The sequence below is a fragment of the Myxocyprinus asiaticus genome, chromosome 37 (assembly GCF_019703515.2).
Source record: "Myxocyprinus asiaticus isolate MX2 ecotype Aquarium Trade chromosome 37, UBuf_Myxa_2, whole genome shotgun sequence".
In the NCBI taxonomy this organism is placed as follows: domain Eukaryota; kingdom Metazoa; phylum Chordata; class Actinopteri; order Cypriniformes; family Catostomidae; genus Myxocyprinus; species Myxocyprinus asiaticus.
The window spans coordinates 33,936,947-33,954,250 of NC_059380.1; the positions used below are offsets into that span (position 1 = coordinate 33,936,947).

Sequence of the window (17,304 nt, forward strand, 5' to 3'; positions counted from 1 at the left end):
TACATCAGGAATGAGACTTTCAAGTGATACAAGTTTTCATAAACTCATTTTCTCTCCTGTTTTCAGATGTGTAGACCTTGGAAGATCTTGAGGCAAAGCTGGAGTTTGAGATTGAGCTAAACCATGTGTGCAGTAAATCTGTGCAGGATAAAAACCCAGAATTCTCTGTAGACCAAGGAGAACACACAAGTGAGAATATTGAAGTGGAAGAGGAAAGTACAGAGTGCCGTAGTCACAGCACTGACTATTCCTTCTTGCTTGACACAATTCTGGAGATTGAATGGGATTATGATTTCATTGTTGACTGTGATGTCATTGTTGACTGTGATGTCAGTTTGGTGGAGCAAATCCATGGAAATATTCAGTTAATGCAATTAATTCTCAAATATTCATTGTTTAGATAAATGTATTTCCATAACAATCAACACTTAGGAAAAAATAAAATAAAAATAAGATTAAACTTAAACCACCCCATTCAGGGCACCATTTTTTCCACTATGTTTGGTCAACCTTGGTCCGTTTCACTTGCAAGGGAAAAACAAGCACAGCACTGTGTGACTGGCCCTAAGTAATACAAAGTCATGGACATGGGTGGTAAAATATTTTTCTTACCTGAATTATAAATACTTTTCCTCCATTTGCCATATGAACATAAATAAATAAACATTCTCCGGACATGCTGGCAGGTCTGTGGGGAAGCGCTATATGGCAAGCCGTTTTATCTCTTAAAATACTGAAGTCCCTGGATGCATAAATTAGCCATATGTGGTAAAATTTGAAAGCTTAGAATCTGAACTTTTGCATTTAGTTACATAAAAGAAGAAAATAAGGGCTGAAAACATTTGTGTCGCAAAATGGCCCCACCTGGAGGTTACGTTGTAGAAATATTCAAATTAAAAGTCCTAAACATAGCACTTAAATGGACAAGTCATATATAAAATTAAAGCTCTCATTCTTAGGAAGGTGACTGTATAGTTTATTTTGTTGCATTAATACAACAGTTTGAATTATTTTAAATATCACAGTGAAATTTTATTTTGATAAGGCATAAAATGCAACTGTCTCTTTTCTGTACTGACCACTCAAAATGTATATCAAATCTTTCCTTGGGTTGTTAGCAGTGGTGGCTGGTCCATAGGGGGCGCTGGGGCACTACCCCACCTGGTGGAAAGTGTTTTTTTTTTTGTCTTTTTTTTTTTTTTGTATTTTTAAAGTAATTTTTTTAAAACTTATTTTAAGTGTGTGTGTGTTTAAAATGCATAACGTGTAATATGTAAAATATAAATCATTATGTGGGGGAAAATTAGCTTCATTTTCATCCCTTCTCTCGTCAAGAGTCCCGACCACCACCGACTGCACATGCTTGGGGTACTTTTTCCAGCGCCCCTCGGTGGAGCAGTGCAAACCAATACTGACACGAGCTGAGAGAAGCGCCCCAAACATGCACAGTCGGTGGTGGTCCCGACTCTTGACATTGACTCACTGGACAACTGACAGTCTCTGCCAATAGATTGTAATACTATAGCAATGATGAACGCAGACACAGGAGCAGGATCTCAGCTGCCCAGTCTGCCCTCAAATTCAATAAGATCTCTTCAGCAAAATCCATTTGAGAGGAGAACTTTGGTGGAGAAAATACGTGTAAAAGAGCTTGGCCCAGATCAACCTGACATCAACATCAAACAACAGACTAGCGAAAAGAGCAAAACGTACACACGATACTTCTCCCGTACTTGGTACAGCAGAAAGGCTTGGCTAGCTGGATGTAGTCATGCAAATGCCTTATTTTGCTTTCCATGTCTACTTTTTAAAACAATGGAGACAGATGGTACATGGACTTTTTTAGGATTAAGAAACCTAAACCATTTATCAGAGAGGATGAAGAAACTTGAGTCTACAAGAGCACATATGGACAATAGTGTCAAGCTAGCAATCACTGGCAGAGTCAACATAGCTACGCAATGGGCGAAGGCACAGAATCAGAGTAAGAAAGCGCAATGAAGCTGTGGATAAGAATAGGCACATTTTATCAAAGATAATTGACTGTGTGAAATTCTGCGGGCCATTTGAGCTAGACTTGCGCGGCCACGATGAGACCAAATCTTCAGACAACCCTTTTGTTTTCAGGGGGTTAGTAGATCTTGTCACCTCGCTAGACAATGTGTTGGACGAGCACCTTCAGACAGCTACCATTTTCAAAGGCATACAGACTTCCTGGAACTTCGACAACAAGATGGAACTTCCACAGTCGTGCTGTTAACACTGTGTTTGAGCACAAGGATGACCTCATACGGTGTTTCCTGACCATCAGAGACTCTGGTAACTTTGATCCTTCAACTGTCAAAGAGGCCGGGGGCTTTGTGAGAATGCTGGAAGATAAGGATTTCTGCTTTTTCCTGATATTGTTTCACAAGATCTTGCTACACGTGGACATGCTGTTTAACCAGATGCAGAAGAGGAACATCGACTCTGTCTACATCGCAGGATACATCCAGAGGTTCACCGACCTAGCATGCAAAATATCAGGTAAATAATTACTTATCACTGGCTGAGAAAATGCTTATAATGACAGTGAATAGGAAATCAAGTTAGAATGATAATGTAGACACAGTTTATTATACACAGAGTACACAATGACAGACTAATTGTGGATGGTAACTTGGGATCAGGGACTCCATTCCTTCTGGATCTGTGCAGCAGCGGCCCACAAAGAAACGGAGGACACTAGGACGAGGAGAGCAACAGCGGTTGGCTACAGAAGTAAGCTGTAAAGGCCTATGGCCCTGTTCACACCTGGCATTAACATGTGTCTTGGTTGATCCGATCACAAGTGGACACCTGTGATAATAGGGTCATTGAGAAGTTTGCCACTCAGAAGGACAAAAGGGCAAAATTCCTGTACAAATAAGATGTCTGTCTCACACACACACACACACACACACGTTTGTAAAATTTTATTTTGTTTAAAGGTGCAATATGTAACAATATTCATGTAATATTCGCCTGGCAATGTGTGAAGGGCTTGTAACGCAACTTAAAAAATGAACCCTTCCCAGACTTCCTAGGTTGCCTATTAAAGCCTGTAGACTGATTTTCATGCGAAGGGAGCTGGTCCCTTTTGCCTGGAAAATCCAAAGGATGTGACGTTTATGCATGCTCCCGAGAGCCTTGCCTCAGTAATAGCTTCTCTTCTGCATCAACAGACAGTCTGCAACACTAGGTAACGTTATCTTAGAGATGGAATCCAGTCTGGCTAATCGTGGTAGAGCGAAAACTAGAGTGAACATCGGCAGGGCATTTGATTCCTGGAAGGACCTTTGTTCGGTTTTCAACCCTGAATTGGCATTCTTATTGGACAGGTAAGCTTACATAACTGCAAAGCATGTGAAATATAGTGCCATAAGGATTGATCTGTGTAATTTTAACAAACTATCTTGCCTGCACAGTAACTGCCATAAACAGTGTTAATCTGTAAATATTCAGCAAGGTAAACTACAATAACACATGAAGAAGCTTTAAGGGGCCTTTTAAAATTTTGGAAAGAGTCTCTGAGGTGCTTTATAAGGTGCAGCTGTCAGAGGGGGGCCCTGAAAATGTGGTGCATTTTAATAGAATTAAGACTTATGTTGCTTGTTCTTTTGAACAATGAATGCTAGACAATGTTCAAGATAATGCAAAAAGACCCATTCATTAGTGTAACGTAACTTGGTTATACAGAAAATATATACATTCTAATATTATAAAACAATAGTGCATCGATATATCAAAATGGCAGTTGTGATGGAATCACATCAATACTGAATTGTGTCAACATATTTATAATGTACAGTCTATTTTATAAACAGCTACTGTCATCACCAAATTTAGCTAACAGCTATTGATAAAGCTGGCTAGCTAGCTATCGCCGACATAGGCTATCGTATAAATGCAGTCAATGTATCATGCAAAGAAAAGTGATTACTTCAATCTACAGTCTTGCATAGTCAGACCTATATCCACACTTTGTTTTAGCTCTGTTCCAGCACTGGAGAATCAAATATAATATACAGTCTCAAAGTTTGTAGTAAAACAATCATAACTGTTATTTTAATTATGCTACCTCATCTGTCAGCATTTAATATTGGCATTAAATAATATAAAGAATAAAAGAGAATTCAGTGTAAAACACAATTTACGTCTGGACTTGGATTTATTGATAAATCCATCTGCTTCCATAACAAAAAACGTGTACGCGCGCATTGGCTCAGAGCCCACCTGAAAATTTGGGCACCAGCCGCCACTGGTTGTTAGCTTTAACTTTATTTGTTTACTTGTTTGTTGGCTTGCTTGGGTGAATAATCTAATGTTGTGTCAAAACAATTTAGAACAAAATATGAGAAACAAATAATCAGTAAAACAGGTTCCCATCTATAGAAGATGAAATGTTACACATCATTGTAAAGCTGGTATTCTCTGCTTTCCAATGACACCTGGAGCTTCTAGACAACAAATTAGTGTGGAAGCTCTCAGCACTTAAAAAAAAAAAGAGTTGATATCTATGGGTGAGGGCAAAAATGCATTTGAGCACCACCTGCATTTCAGATCAGTATAATGTGATGGAAGGTGATAGAGGAAAAAATCTTTTTTTCTAGTACCTGCTGCCATCCAGTGGAATAAAATAAGATTTGCTTGAACACAGAGGACACAGAACTGAAATGGCATGCTTTTAATCTTTAGAAATAAAAAATAAAGATAAATAAAACAATTCTGTTTATCATAAAATTATAAACATATACAATGTTATTTATTAATTACTGCAATAATTTAATAAAATATAGGGGGTTATCTGTAAAATGAGACCATTTTTATGAACAGGGACCTTTTAAATTTGAATGTGAAAAATTTCTGGTAGCAGCCCAAAAAAAGTGTCAGAGGCTAAGTGGTTGTAAAAAAAAAAAAAAAAAAGCGACACCTTTGGTATTCGCAGTCAGAATTGACTGACCATTAAAAATGAATGGGAAAGACCAAAAAACAAAGCAATTTTTTTTTTTTATCTGTCAAATACAATCAATAAATCGGCCACAATGCAGAAAAAAAAAAAAGACAAACTACAGGGTGAGACTCTAAAACATCCTCGGTGTAAAACACACACCTACTCACACACAAACACACTTACACACACACAAGAATGAACTGGTGAGACTTTAACACAACACGTTAAATTTAAATAACTTTTTTTTTTTTTCAAAAATGTGCTTATTTCTAAACAGAAATTATTGGGAAAATGTAGAAATTTACATGTAAATAAGATCAAAATAGCATAAAATCCAAAAGAAATGCTTAATTTTATTGTCTTCAAGGAAGAAAAAATGGTATTATTATTAAAAAAGGAAAGTGCCATTTCTGAATAGGAGGGTTAACAGGGGCTTGGGGCAAAAATGCCTCTGTAAAGTACCACCATCTACTGGGCAGGGGGGAGGATTTTACTATAAATTCTCCTCCCAGCTCAGTAGATACCAATATACACGAAGAATTTGAATCGCCAAAAACAAAAGAATAATGTGAAAGTGGAGATTTATAGTAAAAAATGAACATAAATATTGATCTGTTTCCCATCCAGTCTATCATATCGCTTCTGAAGATATGGATTTAACTACTGGAGTCATATTGATTACTTTTATGCTGCCTTTATGTACTTTTTGGGCCTTCAAAGTTCTTGCCTCCATTCACTTGCATTTGATGGACCTATAGGTTTGAGATATTCTTCTAAAAATCTTCATTTGTGTTATGCAGAAGAAAGAAAGTCATACACATCTAGGATGGCATGAGGGTGAGTAAAGGATGAGAGAATGTTCGTTTTTGGGTGAATTATCCCTTTAGAGAACTGATTAAAAGTGTTTTACATTCAAGTTTACATACAATGTGATTTTATATGGTAAAAATATTCCCTCATAAATTGGTTAAAATGCCCCTTACAAATCAATTCCAGGGGACAAATATTGCCTTTTCATTAACAAAATAACTTCTGACCCTGGATACCACATATAACAATATCTGACAATACTTCACTGTATTTCTGTATGAGCTTCTTTTTCAGTGTTTATGCTTTGTCATGGTGTCACTACAAAATCTGCTGGCTCAGTGCTGTGAATTCCACTGATCATCAAAACCTGATTAATAATAAATTTATTACAGTGCAATATAGATAAAGATAGGGCACTAGTTAGCATGTGTAATGCCTACACCACAGGCATGCTATTTGTTAATTTGTTGATAAAAATGCATGAAAATTGTTGAAAACTATGACATGAGGAACACCAGAAATATTTTTAGAAGTGTTCTATTTTTCAAAAAAAGTTGCAAGATAACAGCTAAGCTCTGCAGTTCATGGCTAAAATGCAACTAAACATTTCCATTTCCATCAGAGACTTCCCTCAGAATGATTTTAGGAAGCATCGTCATTGAGTAAACTGTCTAAAACACAATCGCACTCTAACCATGTCTGCACAGTTGGCCTGAATCAAACAACAATCATATAAGAAGCACTGGCTACATGTGATAGACAATGGACGGCGGCTTATGACCTCTATCTTGCTTGCCCACCACACCATGAGGCCAAGAGGTTTACTTCGCCCTCTTGAGAAGCTCTTGAATGTCGGGCTCAATGTCAGTGGTGAGGAACCTTCAATGGTTCCCCATCCAGACCAATTAAGAACTTCTCAAAGTTCTAAGCGACGTCATTCCTATTCACAGGACTCCAGATGATGGATTTGGGATCAGTCATTAGGGACATGGAGTCGTCTGGCAGCTTCTCTTTGAGGAACAAGAACAAAGGGTGGGCGTTCTGGCCATTCAATTCCAGCTTCTCCAGAAGCTGGAATTTGGGTTCGAAGCCATTTCCAGGACAGATGTATTTCAGAGATTGCAGGATTTCTCCATTCTTGCAATTCTCCTGTTAAGCAGATAACAGCATATGATCATAAAATCAGTTAAAAATGCAAGTATTAGGCTTTATCAATGTTTAATGTAGAGTTCATATAAAGTTGATTTAATTTAGAGTTCAGCATGATCATAACGAAGTCACGAAGTTTTTGTCTTTAAAACAATGCAAAACAAAACTTACTGTAATCGAAGAATCACCCATATACTGAAGACAAGTTTTACCTGATGTCCAAACTGGTTGCAGGGAGCGCCCAGGATAATCAGCCCCTGATCCGCATAGCGGCTGTGGAGCTCGTTCATCTGAGTGTAGTCCCTGACTGTTGTTCCTCAAAGCGACACTACATTTTCAATAAGCACAACTTTTCCTTTCCTACTGCTGATTTTAAATGTGTACTTTGATAATATTTATTATTTGGTTGTTTATTTGTATTCATTTTCTGTTTTTTTTTACAGAAAAAAATAAAAGTTTTTTACTTTAGTTATGTGCTGTATATGTTTGATTAGGTTGCCTCTAGCTGTATCGTCTGCCGTTTCTTAATTCAAAATAAACCCTTTTTTTTTTTTTATATATATAAAGGAAGTATAAATATGTGAATCCTCTGAACTTTCAAAAAACGTTTAGGGAAAAAAAATAATACTTATATATATATACTTTTTTGAATCCCTTGAAGTTTTTCAAAGACTTTACTGTTTTAAATCTCAAATGACAGACATCACAAAATGAAATTTTGTGTTTTGGCATATTTGGGTCACACCCATATAACAAGGGAATGGTTCAGTCCAGGAAGCTTGAGCTCAACATGTTATGTGTTTAAAGGAATGCTGCGCTTCCGAAAATCTGCGCAGCATCTTAAAGTGAAAATTTCTGATTTTGAGTCAGAAATCCACTGATTTGAGTCCACAGTTAAATAATGCAGTCGAGAGAGAGAGAGAGAGAGAGAGAGAGAGAAAACTCCGACATCCCGGATGGTTTGCTCAATGAATGAACGAACCAGGGAGACTGTCATTTTCTTCTAAACCTGTGTACGGATGTTATTTTGCACTTTAACTTTACTGTAAAGCACTTGGCTGACATGTGGGAATGGCAGATTTTGAGTCTCGTAGGCATATTCTGTCTAGGGCTTTTTATTGTAGCAGTGTGTTATATTCTGTACTCTGGACTGACCACAGAAATCCAAATCAGGACTGGTTTACCCCCCATCAGGGGCATCACTATAGCATATAAATGCAAAGTTGGGTCTTATAAAGACTGTGGATCATTGTTCAAAGAGAGCTGCAGCATTGGAACTAAACTGTCATCCATTAGGATTTTCTATGATCATCCAAAGAAGGTGAGAAGACTTTAGAATGCATGATTTGGGCAATTCATCTTGATGGGGCCGGTTGGAGACCCCTTGGGAACCCTTTATTGCTGTGACCAGGGTTGGGGAGTAACGGAATACATGTAATGGGATTACGTATTTAAAATACAAAATATATGTAACTGTATTCCACTACAGTTACAATTTAAATAATTGGTAATTAGAATACAGTTACATTTCATAAAGTGTTTTGATTACTGAAGAGATTACTTTGCATTTTATTGTCATTTGTTTCATTTAATATTTAGTCCTTACAGATGGAAAAATGTATACATATAAATGATGCGATCCAAAGTGCATTTGAACAGCGGTGAAACACTTTCTTATGATGTGTTACATTCATATGAGCAGACAGAGAAGTACGTTTTAAGTTTGGAGCAGAATAAATATAAATAAATCTTGTGTAAATTGTCAGCTTTACTCTAAGCTAAAATGCTATTTCTAGCCATTTTACATGCACATATTACCAGGCACGATCATATTTTTCTATCAAGAAAATTCATGTTGGATCATAATTTATTTTTTTCTAGTAAGACCTCTGATATTAGGGCAAATTTTTTTTTATTGTTTTCTTGTAAAAATATAACAAAATCCTTAAAACAAGATCAATCAGATTGATCTTGTTTTAGAAACAACACTGCATAAGATATTTAGGTTTTGCAGAGAATGTATTTTTAACATGTATATTTTGTCTTACTGTACAGAGTTTTTATAGTCAAAACAAGTGAAAAAGTCTAAAAGTAATCCAAAAGTATTTAGAATACGTGTACTGACCATTAGAGTAATCTAATGGAATATGTTACAAATTACATTTTACAGCATGTATTCTGTAATCTGTAGTGGAATACATTTCAAAAGTAACCCTCCCAACCCTGGCTATGACACTGTGATATAACTGTATTACAGCTCTTATTAGAATGCAACACCATAAACCTGAAGTGAAAAGAGAACATAGATAGACCTTTGAAGCACAGTGTAGTAAATTTTAGGATTATTTATTATTATTTATTATTGATTATTGATATTAATTTGACAGCACTGTGACCATATTAATTGTAACAACTGGTGCAAGGCACAGCTGTGGTTTATTTACAACAGCTTGCATTAGAAAAAGTATATATACTGTACACACACACACACACACACACACAAAACCCCAATTCTGAAAAAGTTGAAAAAGTATGGAAAATGCAAATAAAAACAAAAAGGAGTGATTTGTAAATTCTGTTTACAAGAATTTCTGTTTACTGAGACTATTTAGCAATGGAATTGCCCAACCAAGAAGCTCTAGCACCCAAAGGTCAACGGATGTAGAAAGGAAGTACCACCTTAAAGGTAAAAGAGACAATCACCTTTTATACACAGACATCGCCTGTCAATCATCTCCAAAAATTGCATGAGCTATACAAGCCAAGAAAATTGCGGGGTTTTTTCTCGTAATTTAAGGTAAAGAAGCACAATTTATGACACCAGCGTTGTCAGATTTTACTTCATATTTGAAATGTTATTTGATCGTAATCCTGACCAACCATTTTTGAGATTTCGGTGTTCCTCCATTCAAGTAGATAGGAGCTGCACTGTCATAACTGGAAATAGTCTCCCAGGAGCGTTCCAAAGATGGCTGACAGTGGACTGACTTGCTAGAAAGACTTTGATTCTATTCACCCTTTCTATATTGAAAGCCCTACAACAACACATTAGTTGATGTTTTTTGTAAATGTAATTGTTTTGTTTTTTTGTTTTTGTTTTTTAAATACACTCTAATTTCAAATCAGAAGATTGCAACAACACACTCCAAAAAAGTTGGGGCATCTTTGATATTTGATGGGAATGGAAACGAGGCTATAAGGGATAGACTTACCTTCTCTTCAATGACATGCACTGTATAAAGGTATCAAACAGCTCATAGATCACATCTAATTTTCCACAGCTCATGTTGTCTGAAGTTTTTTGTTATTGAAATTTCTTGGAAAGATATTTTTAAATGTTTCATCAGCGGAATGATCCAAAAACACTTTAAACAACTGTACAACCCATCGAAGAGACTGTAATTGTACCCCTCACAGCCTCGTTGTCATTCCAGTCAGAAATCAAAGATGGCACTGTTGTGAATAAGGTCTGGAGTCAGATCAGGACTGCAGGCAGGCCAATCTAGCAGACACAGTCTCTGCTTATGCAGCCATGCATTTGTAATCCGGGCAGTACATGGTTTGGTGTTGTCCTGCTGGAAAACCACTTCTTAATGCAGGTGATCTCTGATTCCCTCAGATGTCACTGTCTTAAAAGCTCTCATTCATCTGTAATGAATATCATGACATGAGCTCGGGAATACTTTGATTTACCTTGTCAGTCAACCCCATTCAGAGCTGTATCCACAGGTGCAAGTTAAAACTTTACTATGCAAAGCAGAAGCCATACATCAACACTGTCCAAAAGTGCCGCTGATTTCTCTGGGCTCAGTCTCATCTGAGATGGAAAGAAGAACAGTGAAATTGTGTATTGACATCCGAGAATTTTTTTTTAAATATTATTCCCCCATTTGGTTTCTGGTGAGTACTGTAATTGTGCAATAGGGGAATATATATATATATATATATATATTATATATTCCCCTATTGCACAATATATACATATACATACACACACAGTTGTGCTCAAAAGTTTGCATACCCTGGCAGAAATTGTGAAATGTTGGCATTGATTTTGAAAATATGACTGATCATGCAAAACATTTTTATTTAAGGATAGTGATAATATGAAGCCATTTATCATCACATAGTTGTTTGGCTCCTTTTTAAATCATAATGATAACAGAAATCACCCAAATGGCCCTGATCAAAAGTTTGTTTGACCTTGTTACGGACACACAAAGAGACACACACAGGTTTAAATGGCAATTAAAGTTTAATTTCCCACACCTCTGGCTTTTAAAATTGCAATTAATGTCTGTGTATAAATAGTCAATGAGTTTGTTAGCTCTCACGTGGATGCACTGAGCAGGCTAGATACTGAGCCATGGGGAGCAGAAAAGAACTGTCAAAAGACCTGCATAACAAGGTAATGGAACTTTATAAAGATGGAAAAGGATATAAAAAGATATCCAAATCCTTGAAAATGCCAGTCAGTACTGTTCAATCACTTATTAAGAAGTGGAAAATTTGGGGATCTCTTGATACCAAGCCAAGGTCAGGTAGACCAAGAAAGATTTCAGCCACAGCTGCCAGAAGAATTGTTCGGGATACAAAGAAAAACCCACAGGTAACCTCAGGAGAAATACAGGCTGCTCTGGAAAAAGACAGTGTGGTTGTTTCAAGGAGCACAATACGACGATACTTGAACAAAAATGAGCTGCATGGTCGAGTTATCAGAAAGAAGCCTTTACTGTGCCAATGCCACAAATGACAACACCTTGACACGCCTCAAAGCTTCTAGCACACTGTAATTTGGAATGACGAGACCAAAATAGAGCTTTATGGTCACAACCATAAGCGCTATGTTTGGAGAGGGGTCAACAAGGCCTATAGTGAAAAGAATACCATCCCCACTGTGAAGCATGGTGGTGGCTCACTGATGTTTTGGGGGTGTGTGAGCTCTAAATGTATGGGGAATCTTGTGAAAATTGATGGCAAGATGAATGCAGCATGTTATCAGAAAATACTGGCAGACAATTTGCATTCTTCTGCATGAAAGCTGCGCATGGGACGCTCTTGGACTTTCCAGCATGACAGTGACCCTAAGCACAAGGCCAAGTTGACCCTCCAGTGGTTACAGCAGAAAAAGGTGAAGGTTCTGGAGTGGTCATCACAGTCTCCTGACCTTAATATCACCGAGCCACTCTGGGGAGATCTCAAACGTGCGGTTCATGCAAGACGACCAAAGACTTTGCATGACCTGGAGGCATTTTGCCAAGGCGAATGGGTAGCTATACCACCTGCAAGAATTTGGGTCCTCAAAGACAACTATTACAAAAGACTGCACGCTGTCATTGATGCTAAAGGGGGCAATACACAGTATTAAGAACTAAGGGTATGAAGACTTTTGAACAGGGGTCATTTCATTTTTTTCTTTGTTGCCATGTTTTGTTTTAGGATTGTGCCATTCTGTTATAACCTACAGTTGAATATGAATCCCATAAGAAATAAAAGAAATGTGTTTTGCCTGCTCACTCATGTTTTCTTTAAAAATGGTACATATATTACCAGTTCTCCAAGGGTATGCAAACTTTTGAGCACAACTGTATATATATATATATATATATATATATATATATATATATATATATATATATATATATATATATATATATATCTCAGGGCTCCAGACTAACTTTTGAGAGTGGTGGCACCGGCACCTCATTTTGTAACACCGGTGCGGGGTGGGGGTCTGTGGCCTATAAATTAAAAAATGTAAAGACAGAAACTAATAATAAAAGTGATATTAATATTATATATTGCAAAAATGAGTGCAATTACCAATAATATTGCATATTTTTCCAGACTGAAATGCCCATTGGATAGTAAGGCATTGATTTTGAGTTGGTATGCAGATGTAAATTTACTGGCAAAACAGTAAGGTTATCTATAAAAGGTAAAAAGTGAACCTAATTTAGATAGGGCAACATTATTCAGACACTGCGACTGAATTGGGACTCCTTTCATCAGGATCTTTTTGATTCAAGTTCAGTCATCTCTTGGAAATTTGAAAGCAAACAAAACCAGTTATCTTTTTCTATAATCAGAGAGCATTAGAAGAGAACAGAAGAAACGCAGAAGAAAAACAAGCTATGTCCATAAGTCACAAAGGTCCATGCTTTAAAGCCCTTGATTCTATTTTCCATTTGCCTCTATAAAATTTACCATAGTTTCTTTTTATTTTATTTTTATTATTATAGTTTTAACAGTGTTTTTGGTAACAAGACCATGGTAACCTCATGTAAAACCAAGCATGGATCTTCATTACCATGGTTAGATGTAACATGATTTCTATAAAACAAACCATGGCCTTTTCTGTAATGAAAACCAGTACCCTAAACACAATTAAAAACTAATATATATATATATATATATATATATATATATATATATACACACACACACACAGTGGCATGCAAAGGTTTGGGCACCCCTTATCAAATTTTCTGTTGCTGTGAATAGCTAAGCGAGCAAAAGATGGCCTGATTTCCAAAAGGTTTAAAAGTTAAAGATGACACATTTCTTTAATATTTTAAGCAATTTTACTTTTTTATATTCATCTTTTACAGTTTCAAAATAACAACAAAAAAGGAAAAGGGCCCAAAGCAAAAGTTTTGGCACCCTGCATGGTCAGTACTTGGTAACTCCCCCTGGCAAGTATCACAGCTTGTAAAAGGTTTTTGTAGCCAGCTAAGTGTCTTTCAGTTTTTGTTTGGGGGATTTTCGCCCATTCTTCCTTGTAAAAGTCTTCTAGTTCTGTGAGAGTCTTGCATGCACTGCCCTTTTGAGGTCTATCCGCAGATTTTCGATGATGTTTAGGTTGGGGGACTGTGAGGGCCATGGCAAAACCTTCAGCTTGCGCCTCTTGAGGTAGTCCATTGTGGATTTTGAGGTGTGTTTAGGATCATTATCCTGTTGTAGAAGCAATCCTCTTTTCATCTTCAGCTTTTTTACAGATGGTGTGATGTTTGCTTCCAGAATTTGCTGGTATTTAATTTAATCCATTCTTTCCTCTACCAGTGAAATGTTCCCTTGTGCCACTGGCATCAACACAAGCCCAAAGCATGATCGATCCACCTCCATGCTTAACAGTTGGAGAGGTGTTCTTTTCATGAAATTCTGCACCCTTTTTTCTCCAAACATACCTTTGCTCATTGCGGCCAAAAAGTTATATTTTAACTTCATCAGTCTGCAGGACTTGTTTCCAAAATGCATCAGGCTTGTTTAGATGTTCATTTGCAAACTTCTGACACTGAAATTTGTGGCGAGGATGCAGGAAAGGTTTTCTTCTCATGACTCTTCCATGAAGGTCATATTTGTGCAGGTGTCGCTGCACAGTAGAACATTGCAACACTACTCCAGAGTCTGCTAAATCTTCCTTAAGGTCTTGTGCAGTCAAACAGGGGTTTTGATTTGCCTTTCTAGCAATCCTACGAGGAGTTCGCTCTGAAAGATTTCTTGGTCTTCCAGACCTCAACTTGAACTCCACTATTCCTGTTAACTGCCATTTCTTAATTACATTATGAACGGAGGAAACGGCTACCTGAAAACGCTTTGCTATCTTCTTATAGCCTTCTCCTGCTTTGTGGGCATCAATTATTTTAATTTTCAGAGTGCTAGGGAGCTGCTTAGAGGAGCCCATGGCTGCTGATTGTTGGGACAAGATTTGAGGAATGTATAAAGCTTTGAAATTTGCATCACCTGGCCTTTCCAAATGATGATTGTGAACAAGCCATAGCCCTAACAAGCTAAACCTTGGTAAAAGTTATCTGGGAGCTCAAATGTCTTGGGGTGCCCAAACTTTTGCATGGTGCTCCTTTCCTTTTTTTCACTCTAAAATTGTACAAAATAAAAATAATACACTAATATTGCTTAAAATGTTGAAAAGAATGTTTAATCTTTAATTTGATGCCTTTTGGAGATCAGTTCATCTTCTACTCAAATCAAATCAAATCACTTTTATTGTCACACAACCATATACACAAGTGCAATAGTGTGTGAAATTCTTGGGTGCAGTTCCGAGCAACATAGCAGTTGTGACAGTGATGAGACATATACCAATCTACAATAAACATCAAATTTACACAACACAATTTAAAATCTAATATACACATAATTACACAAAACACAATATACAAATAATAACATACAATGTACATTATACAATACACACAATATAGAATACACATTATACAATAAAAAATATATATATATATAGTATATATAAAATGTACAGTAGGTTGTATTGTATTGACATTCAGGCTGTCGGTTGATAGTCAGTTGCCAATGTGTTGTTAAGAGAATATAATTTATGACAGTCCAGTGTGAGATAATAAGATTAATAAAGTGCAGTGCTGATGTATATTGATTGTGAGAGATCAAGAGTTCAAAAGTCTGATTGCTTGGGGGAAGAAGCTGTCATGAAGTTGGCTGGTGCGGGTCCTGATGCTGCGATACCGCCTGCCTGATGGTTGCAGTGAGAACAGACCATGGCTCGGGTGGCTGGAGTCTCTGATGATCCTCCGAGTTTTTTTCACACACCGCCTTGTGTATATGTCCTGGAGGGAGGGAAGCTCACTTAACTATTCACAGCAACAGAAATTTTTACCAGGGGTGCCCAAACTTTTGCATGCCACTATATATATATATATATATATATATTTATATATAGGGATGGGGAGTAACAGAATACATGTAATGGGATTACATAATTAAAATACAAAATATTTGTAACTGTATTCCACTACAGTTACAATTGATAATTGGTAATTAGAATACAGTTACATTCAAAAAGTATTTTGATTACTGAAGAGATTACTTTGCATTTTATTGTCATTTGTTTCTTTTAATATTTAGTCCTTTCAGGTGGAAAACATTTATATGTATAAATGATGCAGTCCAAAGTCCATTTGAACAACGGTGAAACACTTTATGATGTGTTACATTCATACGAGCAGTCAGAGAAGTTTGAAGTAAGTTTGGAGCAGAAGAATAGAAATAAACCTTGTGTAAATTGTCAGCTTTACGCCAAGCTAAAATGCTATTTCTAGCCACTTTACATGCATGTTACCAGGCACGATCACAATTTTTTTATCAAGAAAATTCATGTTAGATAATTTCTTTTTTTCTAGTAAGACCTTTGATATTAGGGCAAAACCGTATTCTTGATAATTTTGTATTGTTTTCCTGTAAAAATATATAAAAATCCTTAAAACAAGATCAATCTGATTTATCTTGTTTTAGAAACAACAAAAAAAGGTTTTTCAGAGAATGTATTTTTTACATGTGTATTTTGTCTTACTGTACTGGCAGAGTTTGTATAGTCAAAACAAGTGAAAAAAATCTACCAGTGCTGAAGTAATCCAAAGTATTTAGAATACTCTAGGTCAGTAACATAATCTAACAAAATACATTACAAATTACATTTTACAGCATGTATTCTGTAATGGAATACATTTCAAAAGTAACACTCCCAACCCTGTATGTATATATAAACTCAGCAAAAAAAAAAAAAAAAAAAGAGATGTCCTCTCACTTTCAACTGCTTTTATTTTCAGCAAACTTGTGTAAATATTCGTATGAACATAAAAGGCACTCTTCCAACAAGGCACTTGCAAGTTCCTAGACATTTCTAGGGGGAATGGCCCTAGCCCTCACCCTCCGATCCAACAGGTCCCAGACGTGCTCAATGGGACTCAGATCCGGGCTCTTCGTTGGCCATGGCAGAACACTGACATTCCTGTCTTGCAGGAATTCATGCACAGAATGAGCAATATGGCTGGTGGCATTGTCATGCTGGAGGGTCATGTCAGGATGAGCCTGCAGGAAGGGTACCACATGAGGGAGGAGGATGTATTCCCTGTAACGCACAGTGTTGAGATTTCCTGCAATGACAACAAGCTCAGTCCGATGATGCTTTGACACACCTCCCCAGACCATGACGGACCCTCCACCTCCAAATCGATCCTGCTCCACAGTACAGGCCTCGGTGTAATGCTCATTCCTTCGACGATAAACGCGAGTCCGACCATCACCCCTGGTGAGACAAAACTGTGACTCATCAGTGAAGAGCACTTTTTGCCAGTCCTGTCTGGTCCAGTGAAGGTGGGTTTGTGCCCATAGGCGACGTTGTTGCCGGTGGTGTCTGGTAAGGACTTACCTTTCAACAGGCTTACAAGCCCTCAGTCCAGCCTCTCTCAGCCTATTGCGGACAGTCTTAGCACTGATGGAGGGATTGTGCATTCCTGGTGTAACTTGGGCAGTTGTTGTTGCCATCCTGTACCTGTCCCGCAGGTGTGATATTTGGATGTACCGATCCTGTGCAGGTGTTG

General features: G+C 37.2%; 1 protein-coding gene and 1 pseudogene across 1 annotated transcript; one reads left to right on the forward strand and one right to left on the reverse strand.

Annotated features, from left to right (window-relative positions):
* Positions 1–6,706: 6,706 nt before the first annotated feature.
* On the reverse strand, positions 6,707–7,284 carry LOC127428351 (glutathione peroxidase 1-like). The gene is made up of 2 exons (XM_051676695.1): positions 7,144–7,284; positions 6,707–6,931 (listed from the first exon to the last, which is right to left on the reverse strand). Exons 1-2 carry the CDS (start codon positions 7,219–7,221, stop codon positions 6,707–6,709), a joined length of 303 nt encoding a protein of 100 aa, XP_051532655.1. The 5' UTR covers positions 7,222–7,284.
* A 710-nt stretch (positions 7,285–7,994) lies between these two features.
* LOC127428023 (testis-expressed protein 264 homolog) overlaps positions 7,995–17,304 on the forward strand; it is a 119,360-nt pseudogene continuing 110,050 nt past the window's right edge.